The sequence below is a fragment of the Procambarus clarkii genome, chromosome 33 (genome assembly GCF_040958095.1).
Source record: "Procambarus clarkii isolate CNS0578487 chromosome 33, FALCON_Pclarkii_2.0, whole genome shotgun sequence".
In the NCBI taxonomy this organism is placed as follows: Eukaryota; Metazoa; Arthropoda; class Malacostraca; order Decapoda; family Cambaridae; genus Procambarus; species Procambarus clarkii.
This window is the reverse complement of record NC_091182.1, coordinates 21,769,109-21,782,641: the sequence shown is the minus strand read 5'-3', so window position 1 is coordinate 21,782,641 and position 13,533 is coordinate 21,769,109. Positions and strand designations below refer to the sequence as shown.

The 13,533-nt window shown below is 47.0% G+C and overlaps 2 protein-coding genes across 2 annotated transcripts in view; one reads left to right on the top strand and one right to left on the bottom strand.

Annotated features, from left to right (window-relative positions):
- LOC123765238 (uncharacterized) overlaps window positions 1–8,596 on the bottom strand; it is a 34,993-nt gene extending 26,397 nt beyond the window's left edge. The window contains exons 1-3 of the mRNA XM_045753733.2: window positions 8,561–8,596; window positions 1,046–1,173; window positions 280–407 (exon numbers count right to left, since the gene is read on the bottom strand). Coding sequence (XP_045609689.2) covers window positions 280–407; window positions 1,046–1,173; window positions 8,561–8,572 — 268 coding nt within the window. The 5' untranslated portion in view covers window positions 8,573–8,596. The remainder of the gene's footprint in view (window positions 1–279; window positions 408–1,045; window positions 1,174–8,560) is intronic.
- A 2,493-nt stretch (window positions 8,597–11,089) lies between these two features.
- On the top strand, window positions 11,090–12,343 carry LOC123765366 (uncharacterized). The gene has a single exon (XM_045753912.2). It carries the CDS (start codon window positions 11,090–11,092, stop codon window positions 12,341–12,343), a length of 1,254 nt encoding a protein of 417 aa, XP_045609868.2.
- Window positions 12,344–13,533: the final 1,190 nt, after the last annotated feature.

Sequence of the window (13,533 nt, the reverse complement as noted above, 5' to 3'; positions counted from 1 at the left end):
ACATACTAAGAAATAAGGAGAGACCGACACAGAGAGAAGAAGAGGCAGAGAGATGAATAAAGAGGTTGACTTGTAAGGCTGGACTATTTCAAGAGAGGAGTATAGGAAGAGAATAGAAAATAAAGAAAATAGAAAATAAACGACGATAGAGTATACATAAAAATAATATATATGGAGAAAGGTTAATGAACAGAGAGTGGAAGTTGAGGCTGGGACCAGAGAGGGCCCCCTGGGGAGGGCCCCCTGGGGAGGGCCCTTGGAGAAGCCTCTGTGCCTCACCGTAAGGGTCGATGTAGCCGAAGGTGCCCTTGACCGCTTGTTCCTCGTCCTTAATGTGGTAGTGCACTTGACCGGGGAACTCGTACCCGTACGCATAACCAGGACCGGTCCTGTCAACGAAGTGGGACCTGCCGGCAGGACAAGGAGGTATAAACTAGCAACAACAGCAACTTGCACTGAGTCCTGGCTCGGTACACTTTAAGGGAAACACATACCGGAGCGCAAGCCTAGCCCACGTGATCTCGCTATAGTGACAGCTCACTTCACCATCATCCTACATGGTAACCCTGCTCATATTTACCCAATATTTCTCAGCCGCTGAAGATGTTGAAGAGAGCTTCACCGAAACATATCCTTCAGCGACATGTGTCGGACCCATTAACAACATTTTATTTGGGGAGTGAATCTGTCCCCTTTAAGTGAAGAATATTTGAAATATATAGATTCGTGTTTGAGTCACTGCTCTAACACACACATGTCTGTACATGCATCTGTCTTGTTTTGAAGAGTTTAAATTAATTTTTTAACTTCAATTTCACAATTAGAAATAAATTAAACACAATTTAACTGCATTGCTGGAGATAAGAGACCCGTAGGGGCATGTCTAGGCCGCGTTACTCACCACTGGTCCGTGTCTAGGCTGCGTTACTCACCACTGGTCCGTGTCTAGGCCGCGTTACTCACCACTGGTCCGTGTCTAGGCCGCGTTACTCACCACTGGTCCGCGTTACTCACCACTGGTCCGTGTCTAGACCCCGTTACTCACCACTGGTTGGAAGGGTTGTCTCCAAGCCTGGCAGTGGCTCCTCCAGGGTTATTGGGGATGACGTAGGCGTAGTTGAAGCCAGGGCGAGGGTCCCCAACCACTGCCCCCACCACCATCGTCACCACCACCTGTCAATACAACACCAAGGTTAACATTTGATCATCAATATTACTGCCTACATCTCAACGTCTAATCTAGATTTGACGTTGAGATGTAAGTCTCGTCCTGAGCAGACACTCACACCTTGACAAAGCACTCAGGAGAGAGCGAAAGACTTGGTGTAATTTCGTGACAAATATTTCACAGATACACTTGTGTGGGTTTTTATCCTATGTTATTATGTCTATGAGAAGACATTACCATTATTATTAATTAATAATAATAATAATAATAATAATAATAATAATAATAATAATAATAATAATAATATAATAATAATAATAATAATAATAATAATAATAATATAATAATAATAATAATAATAATAATAATAATAATAATAATAATAATAATAATAATAATAATAATAATAATAATGATAATAATAATAATAATAATAATAATAATAATAATATTAATAATAATAATAATAATAATGCACAAAGAAATCACATTAACATGATGTATCAGTAGAAGCCATGAGCAGGATTCGAACTCAGACATACCCAACAACAATAAAGACTTCACTAAAACTGATATATGGAGATAGGTTGATGAACAGAGAATAGGGCCAGAGAGAGCCTAAGTATACCCAGTGTAAAGGTTCATATCACTATCATGACTTCTACTGATATTCTCAATAATAATATTATTATAACAATAATAATAGTAATCTACATGACGTAATCTAAAATACAAAATAAAAAATATAAATATAAATACTGTAACATTAATAAACTTATAATAAAGGTGGTACAAAAAATTATCTAAGATAAATTAACAAAGATCAAATAGAAACTTGACAATTGTAGAAAGTTATTTAGATGATTCAATTTGACAGTTATAAACACATTTATTTTTCATTATGCTTAAATGTTTCTAAAACCAATTAATAATTTAATGTCATTTTAAATTGAGTTTAATTTATTAGAGATGAATATTTTTCGCTTTAATTAGCTTCTTATCACACAAACATCAAATTACATATTATTTATGATGACTATTGTATGTGACTATCATTTGTGGCCCCGTTACTGCTTGTCGTACTCTCAACTTCTGAAGAAAACAACTTTAAAATAGAGGTGTTGTAAATTATATTTAGATTTGCTGAATGTTGCAACACTGGCAGTAATGGCGAGTTGGCATCACTGCTTTTTGTTAGGGAGGTGGGGGGGGGGGTGGGGAGGAGGGCAATGATTCCTGTCCACTACACAACTCTCCTCCCCACTACATATCTTTGTTATGCCTAGTATACACCCTCTTCTTGTCAGTACACACCTCTCCTGCCCACTATGCACCTCTCCTCTCCACTACTCTCCTGCCCACTATGCACCTCTCCACTCCACTACTCTCCTGCCCACTATGCACCTCTCCTCTCCATTACTCTCCTGCCCACTATGCACCTCTCCACTCCACTACTCTCCTGCCCACTATGCACCTCTCCTCTCCACTACTCTCCTGCCCACTATGCACCTCTCCACTCCACTACTCTCCTGCCCACTATGCACCTCTCCTCTCCACTACTCTCCTGCCCACTATGCACCTCTCCTCTCCACTACTCTTCTGCCCAATACACACCTTAATTTAATTAATTAATTTTAATTTTGCCGCGGAGGGCTTATGTATTGGGCAGCGTCACTCATCCCGGGAGTGAAGACCCCGCCATAGTGATGGTATTGGGCAGCGTCACTCATCCCGGGAGTGAAGACCCCGCCATAGTGATGGTATTGGGCATCGTCACTCATCCCGGGAGTGAAGACCCCGCCATAGTGATGGTATTGGGCAGCGTCACTCATCCCGGGAGTGAAGACCCCGCCATAGTGATGGTATTGGGCAGCGTCACTCATCCCGGGAGTGAAGACCCCGCCATAGTGATGGTATTGGGCAGCGTCACTCATCCCGGGAGTGAAGACCCCGCCATAGTGATGGTATTGGGCAGCGTCACTCATCCCGGGAGTGAAAACCCCGCCATAGTGACAGTATTGGGCAGCGTCACTCATCCCGGGAGTGAAGACCCCGCCATAGTGACGGTATTGGGCAGCGTCACTCATCCCGGGAGTGAAGACCCCGCCATAGTGATGGTATTGGGCAGCGTCACTCATACCGAGAGTGAAGACCCCGCCATAGTGACTATATTGGGCAGCGTCACTCATCTCGGGAGTGAAAACCCCGCCATAGTGACAGTATTGGGCAGCGTCACTCATCCCGAGAGTGAAGACTCCACCATAGTGACTATATTGGGCAGCGTCACTCACCCCGAGAGTGAAGACCTCGCTATAGTGACAGTATTGGCCACCGTCACTCATCCCAAGAGTGAATAAGACCCCGTCATAGTGACAGTATTGGGCAGCGTCACTCATCCCGAGAGTGAAGACCCCGCCATAGCAGCATGTACAGCGCCTCCCTCCACCTCATCTCCTGTGCCAGGTGAGAACGACGGGCTCACCATAGTCCGTGCTGCGTGGAGCTTTTTGTTCCCAGTAGCTGACTCTTATAACACAACAAGAACAACATCCTCCCTCCAATAGGAAGAAAACTCGCTGGATTGTTCATCCTGTCACCTATACCCAGACACAGCTGGGACTTGCTTAACTGTCTCAAGTGAGCATACTCCGCTGCCCATAACACGAGTTGATTGACAATTGAGAGGCGGGACCAAAGACCCAGAGCTCAACCCCCGCAAGCACAACTAGGTGAGTACTATACACCTTCTTGTCCATTACACACCTCTCCCACTACACATCTCTCCTGTCTACTACAGACTTCTCCTGTCCACTTCACACCTTTCCTGTCTACTACACATCTCTCCTGTCTACTGCACATCTCTCCTGCCCACTACACACTCTCCTGCGCACTCCACATCCTCCCCTGCCCACTACACACTTCACTGCCCACTATTCACCCTCTCCTGCCGAGTACATACTATATCCTGCCCATGACACACTCAGGTCTGCACTACACTGATCTCTTGCTCTCTAAACACCTTCTGTCCATTACACTGTAAAATATATTACACCGTCATGTGCATTATACTTGTAAAGTCCTTCTCGTTCCCACTACACTGGAGACGTAAAACCCTGAAATACATCACCCCTTCTTTAACTAACCTTCCCCAATCAAACCAAACCTACCGAAATCCTACACACATTAACCCCATGTTACTTAACGTACTCAACACGCCCTCGCCCTCTATGTCGGTGAGAGGCAATGACAGTCTTGTGTAGTGAGAATCTCCAAGTGGGAGACGTAGTTCTCCATAAAGCAGACAGTAAGAAAGATCAGGGAGCTGATACATCGAACCAGTCTCATGAAGCCCACATCAAAAGGATGTTATCAGTGGCTCACTAACAACTGAACAGCCCTTATATATTTGTTAGGAATAATTTTGAACCTCGTATACCTGCATATGTGAGATTAGTTCTGGAATATGCGGCTCCAACATAGAGTCTATACCTTGCCAGGCATAAGACGATGTTGGAGAAGGTTCAGAGGTATGCCACTAGACTAGTTTCAGAACTACGAGGAAAGGTTGCGTGAGTTGCACTTCACGTCGCTGGAAGACAGAAGAGTTAGGAGAGACATGATCACCACATCGAAAATTCTCAGGTAGAGGAATTAAAGACATTATTTAACTCGAGTGGAACTCGTACAAGGGGACACATGTGAAAACTGGATACCCAAATGAGCCAAAGAGACATTAATACGAGCGTTTTTAGTGTCAGAGTAGTTAAAAAACGGAATGCACTGGTCGGTGATGTGGTGGTGGCAGACTCCATACACAGTTTCGTATGTAGATATGATAGTCCAATAAGTTCAGGAACCTGTACACCGGTTGAGAGGCGGAACCACAGAGCCGAAGTTCAACCCTCTAAGCACAATTAGGTGAGTACAATACACCAGCTGCCGGGAACACATTCTTTATTTCCAACAACACACTTTGACCGGACAATTAAATCACTATACTCTCAGATTTTTTGATGTGGCAACACAGCGACGAAGTTGTGTGGGAAAATAAATTGGCAGTCACTGTGTAGGAGCAATAACCCCGGCCCGCTACATGCCCTCTGATGCCCACCCTGCACCTTAACCTGCCCACGCCCTCTCCTGCCCACGCCCTCCCCTGCCCACGCCCTCCCCTGCCCACACCCTCTCCTGCCAACACCCTCTCCTGCCTTACACCCTCTCCTGCCCTACACCCTCTCCTGCCCACACCTTCTTCCGCACACACCGAGGGTGCCGGAGCCGTGTGGACAGCACGCTGGAGATGTAATCCTCTGGCCCGGGTTATATTCCCGGCGCCGGCGAGAAAAAAAATGAGCAGAGTTTCTTCTTGCAGTTGCTGGAAAGCTGGTCGACTGAAAATCCGTGACGTGAACCCGGATCATATAAATCCTTCACGTGAACCCGGATCATATAAATCCTTCACGTGGACCCGGATCCAATAAACCCTTCACGTGATCCGGGACCATATTAATCCCTCATTCTGATGTTACGACCACAAGGCAGATCTACGGTCCGGTTGCGCCAGCGTCTCCCACTACGAGAGCTTGACTCAGCGCAGTACGGAGGCGGGTCGTGAGGACGGAGGCGGGGCGTGAGGACGGAGGCGGGGCGTGAGGACGGGGGCGGGGCGTGAGGACGGAGGCGGGACGTGAGGACGGAGGCGGGTCATGAGGACGGAGGCGGGGCGTGAGGACGGAGGCGGGGCGTGAGGACGGAGGCGGGGCGTGAGGACGGAGGCGGGGCGTGAGGACGGAGGCGGGGCGTGAGGACGGAGGCGGGGCGTGAGGACGGAGGCGGGGCGTGAGGACGGAGGCGGGGCGTGAGGACGGAGGCGGGGCGTGAGGACGGAGGCGGGGCGTGAGGACGGGGGCGGGGCGTGAGGACGGAGGCGGGGCGTGAGGACGGGGGCGGGGCGTGAGGACGGAGGCGGGGCGTGAGGACGGGGGCGGGGCGTGAGGACGGGGGAGGGGGCGTTAGGACGGAGGCGGGGCGTGAGGACGGAGGCGGGGCGTGAGGACGGAGGCGGGGTGTGAGGACGGAGGCGGGGCGTGAGGACGGAGGCGGGGCGTGAGGACGGAGGCGGGGCGTGAGGACGGAGGCGAGGCGTGAGGACGGAGGCGGGGCGTGAGGACGGAGGCGGGGCGTGAGGACGGAGGCGGGGCGTGAGGACGGAGGCGGGGTGTGAGGACGGAGGCGGGGCGTGAGGACGGAGGCGGGGCGTGAGGACGGAGGCGGGGTGTGAGGACGGAGGCGGGGCGTGAGGACGGGGGCGGGGTGTGAGAACGGAGGCGGGGTGTGAGGACAAAGGCGGGGTGTGAGGACAAAGGCGGGGTGTGAGGACGGAGGCGGGGTGTGAGGACGGAGGCGGGGTGTGAGGACAAAGACGGGGTGTGAGGACAAAGGCGGGGTGTAAGAACGGAGGCGGGGTGTGAGGACAAAGGCGGGGTGTGAGGACAAAGGCGGGGCGTGAGGACGGAGGCGGGGTGTGAGGACAAAGGCGGGGTGTGAGGACAAAGGCGGGGTGAGAGGACGGGGGCGGGGTGAGAGGACGGAGGCGGGGTGTGAGGACGGAGGCGGGGTGTGAGGACGGAGGCGGGGTGTGAGGACGGAGGCGGGGTGTGAGGACGGAGGCGGGGTGTGAGGACGGAGGCGGGGTGTGAGGACGGAGGCGGGGTGTGAGGACGGAGGCGGGGTGAGAGGACGGACTGGACCAGGTGAGTGGCGATGACCTGCAGCAGGGAGGGAGGGAGGGTGAGGTGGGCCCACTTCAGGGCTGGGAGCAGGGAGAGATTAAGGATGGGGGGGGGGGAATAGTCTATCCTCCTGCACAATTGCACCATCACAATCTAAGCACAATCTCAACCCCCCCCCCCCATTCTTCTCCTCTTTTATTCATTAACATGTATTTACTTCTACATTATTTATCATTTATATCACTATCGAGCTATCTGGGGCATCCCTTTCCCAAATTTGCACGGGGATTGTGGTGGGGTTGGTGCCCAACATTGGTAGAGCGGGTCAGGTCCCATTGATCTTATTAAGAGGGAGTCGGATCCCATTGCGACCTCCTCCCCCCACGAAATCGGTGGAAAGTTTTTAGAATTATTTGAACAAGGACAATCACATGTGGGCTGGTGTCGGCTCACATGATATATATGTCTTAGGTACCCGGGTAGACCCAGGTGACCTACTAGATGGTAGACCCAGGTTGTCTACCAGATGGTAGACCCACGTGGTCTATCAGATGGAAGACCCAAGTTGTCTAGTAATATCTATACTATAAGGAAGAATGTGTTTGTTTGTTCGATTATCGGTCACACAGGTGGGGGCAAGCGTTACCCAAATTGACCGAGGAAATTGTCTGGGGTATGGGATGAACATAGGCTGGTCGGGGTTGACAGATTTCAAAAGGGAACAGCGTGCCAGGGGCAACATTCAGACCTATTTTTAGCACTGACTGCCTTCTATTCAGCAAAATATTTTCAAAACAATCATTTCAAAATATTTTTATAGTAATATGCACCATTATTCACAGATCTTGGGAAAATTAACAGAAATTTCCAGGTGTCATTAATTTGCCCGTACTGGCATAAACCAGACAATTCTTTCACCCCTTCAAAGGTCTCACAATCTGTCCTTGATCAGAGTAAGAGGTAATTATTATTGTTTAGTATTTCACACCAAATAAGCTCCTCTCACAGTCTGTCCTTTTACAAAGAACGTCACTTTTTCACTCGAATGCGTTACATAAGGCCAAAAACTGTCATACTAGAAAATAAAGCCGTTTCGCACAAGTGACATACTGTCCCGTTTTCTGTTTTGGGTACTCTGGTAGGTTAGGAGAGGACACTTTAAATTGAACGTTTTCTTGACGTTGGGAAACCTTAGGAGGACGGGCTGCTCTCGCAGTGGCGGTCTTGGGCGACCAGAACACATTAGACAATGGACGGGGCGTTACCTTTTTTTGGAGAAAGAGAGATAGACAGACATACAGACAAAGACAATATAAGGCCATAACAAAAGCAAATGACCACTAAAGGGTCCACATCAAAAGCAAAGGACCTCAAACAGGGCAACAACAAAAACAAAAGATAACTAACAGAACCACAACAAAAGCAAAGGACTACAACAGAAGCAAAGGACCACAACAAAAGCAAAGGACCACAACAGGGCCACAATAAAAGCAAAGGACCGCTACGGTAATAGAGTCACACCAAAATATACAGTTAAAACCACAATGGTTGACAACAACACACACACACACACACCTCCGTATGGGCACAAGAACAACTCATCAGCCACACCAGCACTAATACGCATCTCTCGAGCTACTACAACATTATTTCTACTCACAGAGAGACGCATGTTGCTGGCCGGGTCAAGATCAAGGCTGAGACGCTGCCCTTGACTACCCCGTCTTATATACCCGCAGTGTTGCCCACGCCACGGTCTCCTACCACTCCAGTAACCTCCTTCTAACATATAATGTTAATTGGTTTCACTTTGCCCAGAAATTCATCTGAATTGGTTATTTACACTGTTATTTACATATACGGTAAACATTGATGTGGTTTGTTGAGGGCAACATGACGGAGTTACCATATAAATGATTTATGTCTAAACTCTGGGGCGTTGCTCCCAGGACGGTGGAGGGGGGGGGGGGGAGGGGTCCTTGTTCCCCCCCTCTTGGTTATTTGGTACTGCTTGTATGCTGTCAGGGTCTAATTGCAAGTATGTGATATTAACAATTACGTAACTAGCGTCACAAGATTGTCAATTGCTAAGCTAAGCAAACTTTGGGGATCAGTTCCTGAACCCATAATGTGCCTCTTCAACCCTTTCCACCACCGCCCAAGGGATGGGTATGGGGTGCATAATAAAGAATTTATAGAAATGGATTTAAAATAATAAAATACAGTTCTTCTTAGCTGGATGTGTTACTCTGGGTCAGGAACACAGCCGGATGTGTTACTCTTGGTCAGAAACACAGCTGGATGTGTTGCTCTGGGTAAAAAAACACAGCTGTATGTCTTGCTCCTGGTCAGAAACACAGCCGGATGTGTTGCTCTGGATCAAAAACACAGCTGAATGTGTTGCTCTGGATCAAAAACACAGCTGAATGTGTTGGTCTGGATCAGAAATACAGCTGAATGTGTTGGTCTGGATCAGAAATACAGCTGAATGTGTTGCTCTGGATCAGAAACACAGCTGAATGTGTTGCTCTGGATCAGAAACACAGTTGGAAGTGTTGCTCTGGATCAGAAACACAGCTGAATGTGTTGCTCTGGATCAGAAACACAGCTGGATGTGTTGCTCTTGATAACAAACACAGTTGGATGTATTGCTCGGGATCAGAAACACACCTGGATGTATTGCTCGGGATCAGAAACACACCTGGATGTGTTGCTCTGGGACAAAAACTCTCCGGGCGACTTCCTATCTGCTGGCGACCCCAATTAAGACCAGCTTTGTTTTCCTTCATAGTTTTCTTCTTTGTTTGCTTTTTCTCGAAAAATATTTGTGTGGTCCGCTAGGACCTTGCGGACCACAATGTTTTAAATAATTATGTTTTACATAAAATAATCGTTAAATAATTACGGCGACGTAGGCCCTCATAACCTCTGGCACTTGAACCCCATTTTCCTTCCCCTTCTTCCCCCCCCCCCCCTCCTCTCCTCTCCTGTTCATCCTTGACCTCCTTTTGACCTATCTTCTTCGTCTCCTACTCATCTTCCCTCTCAGGCAATTTGGAGAGAGCTGCGTAGAACCAAACAAAAATGATTGTTCTTCACAAGACCTTCCAAACAAGATCCTTATAAGGGAGAACAACAGTAATTCGAGCAACAGGGACATTGGTGCTTCGTCTCCAGAGAGTGGTATTCATCCTCATTCTTTGTTTCGGTAAACTACCATCATAAACCTTGCATTCTACTTATATTTATGTAACTTATATAGATTTAAAGCTATATCAGTAAATAATATGAGTAGACGAGGAATGATGATAACGAAAATATTAAAAGTTATTACGACTGGGTGAATCTCATCGAAACTTTTAAAATAATGAACAATTTGTGTATTGGTTCAGACAACTTCTTCAAAATAACTTATTCTTCAGATGTAACACAAACAAGGAACAACGGTTTCAAGCTCAACACCCCACAATGTAGGACAGAAAATGGGTGATACTTTTTCACCCACAGGAATATAAACCCATGGAACCGCCTACCCGCCGAAGCTGTAAACGCCAAAACAATGCTGAATTGTAAAATCCAGCTTGACAAAATCATCAGGACAAATAGAGGAACCTTTAACCAACCGTCGGCTTCCTGTCTTCGTCGAGGCCACTAGAGTGTTAGTGGACCTCAGGTAAATATTATTATTATTATTATTATTATTATTGAGAAAATTGACAGGCGAGGATGAGGATTTGAACCTGTACACTGGGTGCTCTCAAAATTACGCCCTAAACAACTCGGCCACGACCTGATCATAAGTATTGCAACTTGGAATTCGATTGAATCCTCAAGGGGTCCACAGGCTTCCACTGAAGCCCAATCAGGGTTGCACGCACAGTCCGCCATGTACTCTGGCTGAGGTACAGGAGTTCCAAGAGTTCCTCCAGCCCTTGTTGTTGGAGTTGACTGACAGTTGAAAGGCGGGACCAAAGAGCCGAAGCACAATTCCTTAAAGCACAACTTGGTGAGTGCAAAGAAATCGCATTAACGTGATGTATCATGGACCCATGTATCATAGACCGTGTATCACGGACCCATGTATCATAGACCGTGTATCACGGACCCATGTATCATAGACCCATGTATCATGGACCCGTGTATCATGGACCCGTGTATCATAGACCCATGTATCATAGACCCGTGAATCATGGACCCGTGTATCATGGACCCATGTATCATGGACTCATGTATCATGGACCCGTGTATCATGGACCCATGTATCATGGACCCGTATATCATAGACCTGTGTATCATGGACCTATGTATCATAGGCCCGTGTATCATGGACCCGTGTATCATGGACCCATGTATCATGGACCCCTGTATCATGAACCCATATGTATTATGGACCCCTGTATCATGGACTCATGTATCATTGACCGTGTATCATGGACCCATGTATCATGGACTCATGTATCATGGACCCGTGTATCATGGACTCATGTATCATGGACTCGTATATCATAGACCTGTGTATCATGGACCCGTGTATCGTGGAACTATCTATCATGGACCCGTGTATCATGGACCCGTGTATCATGGACCCGTGTATCATAGACCTGTGTATCGTGGACCCATGTTTCGTGGACCCATGTATCATGGACCCGTGTATCTGTATCATGAACCCATGTATCATGGACCAATGTATCATGGACCCGTGTATCATGGATCCATGTATCATGGACCGTGTATCATAGACCCATGTATCATGGACCCATGTATCATGGACCCGTGTATCATGGGCCCATGTATCATGGGCCCATGTATCATGGACCCGTGTATCATGGACCCATGTATCATGGACCCATGTATCATCGACCCGTATATCATGGACACATGTATCATGAACCCATGTATCACGGACTCGTGTATCATGGACTCATGTATCATGGACCCGCGTATCATGGACCCATGTATCATGGACTCATGTATCATAGACCCGTGTATCATGGACTCATGTATCATGGACCCGTGTATCATAGACCAATGTATCATGGACCCGTGTATCTTAGACCCATGTATCATGGACCCATGTATCATGGATTCATGTATCATGGGCCCGTGTATCATGGACCCATGTATCATGTACCCGTGTGTCATGGACCCAGGTATCATGGACCCGTGTATCATGGACCCGTGTATCATGGACCCGTGTATCGTGGAACTATCTATCATGGACCCGTGTATCATGGACCCGTGTATTATGGACCTGTGTATCATAGACCTGTGTATCGTGGACCCATGTTTCGTGGACCCATGTATCATGAACCCGTGTATCATGGACCCGTGTATCATGGACCCAAGTATCATGGACCGTGTATCATGGACCCATGTATCATGGACCCGTGTATCATGGACCCATGTATCATGGACCCATGTATCATGGACCCGTGTATCATGAACCCATGTATTATGGACCATGTATCATGGACCCGTGTATCATGGACCCGTGTATCATGGACCTGTGTGTCATGGACCCGTGTATCATGAACCCATGTATTATGGACCATGTATCATGGACCCGTGTATCATGGTCCCGTGTATCATGGACCCGTGTATCATGGACCCGTGTGTCATGGACCCGTGTATCATGAACCCATGTATTATGGACCATGTATCATGGACCCGTGTATCATGGTCCCGTGTATCATGGTCCCGTGTATCATGGACCCGTGTATCATGGATCCAAGAGCTGAAAGTAAGAAGATGAAAGTAAGAGTACAAAAATAAGAAGTAGAAAGTGAGAGTAAAAAAGTAAGAATACAAAAGTAAGAGAACTAAAATAAGTTGAAATTAAGAGTACAAACGTAAGAAGCTGAGAAAAAGAGTACAAAATTAAGAAACTGAGAGTAGGTGTACAAAAGTTAAGAATTTGTAAGTAAGAAGTCGATTGCAGGAATACAGGAGGAAAGATTTTAGTAACCTTTAAGTAAGAGTTAAGTAAGAGACTCTGAACAGATGATTCTCAGGTACCTCTTGGACATCAGAGTGCCATACTGTCAGGTGAGGTCAATATGAGGAGTAAGGGAGGCAAGTGAGAGGAACTGCCTGGTGGGATGAGGAGTGAGGGAGGCAAGTGAGAGGAACTGCCTGGTGGGATGAGCAAGTGGTGAGACCAGTTGACGACACGAGGGACGTCAATTACATGAATTAATAGCGAATCGAAAAATAAAGGTAACGGAAAAAATTAAATACGATGAGATTATATGACATGAACAGATAAATATAAAAAACTACAAATGAGGAGCTGAGATACAATGAAAGAAAGCAAAAAATTAAAAAATGTATTTTGTAGTTCAGTAAGGAGATTTATGACAAATGTATCGAAAAATCACATATTATCATACTTTGAGTTGATTTCGGGCCTCAACGTCCCCGCGGTCCGGTCCCTGACCAGGCCTCCTGGTTGCTGGACTGGACAACCAGGCTGTTGGAAGCGGCTGCTCGCAGCCTGACATCCATCATGGGCAAATATTTTTCGCTAAAGAAAATATCTAAAATATACAGAAAAAAAAATTGTAACCATAATAAGGACAACATTGACGAATGATTGGAAAAATTAAAGCGATTAGTGTTGCTGATCTTAGAAGA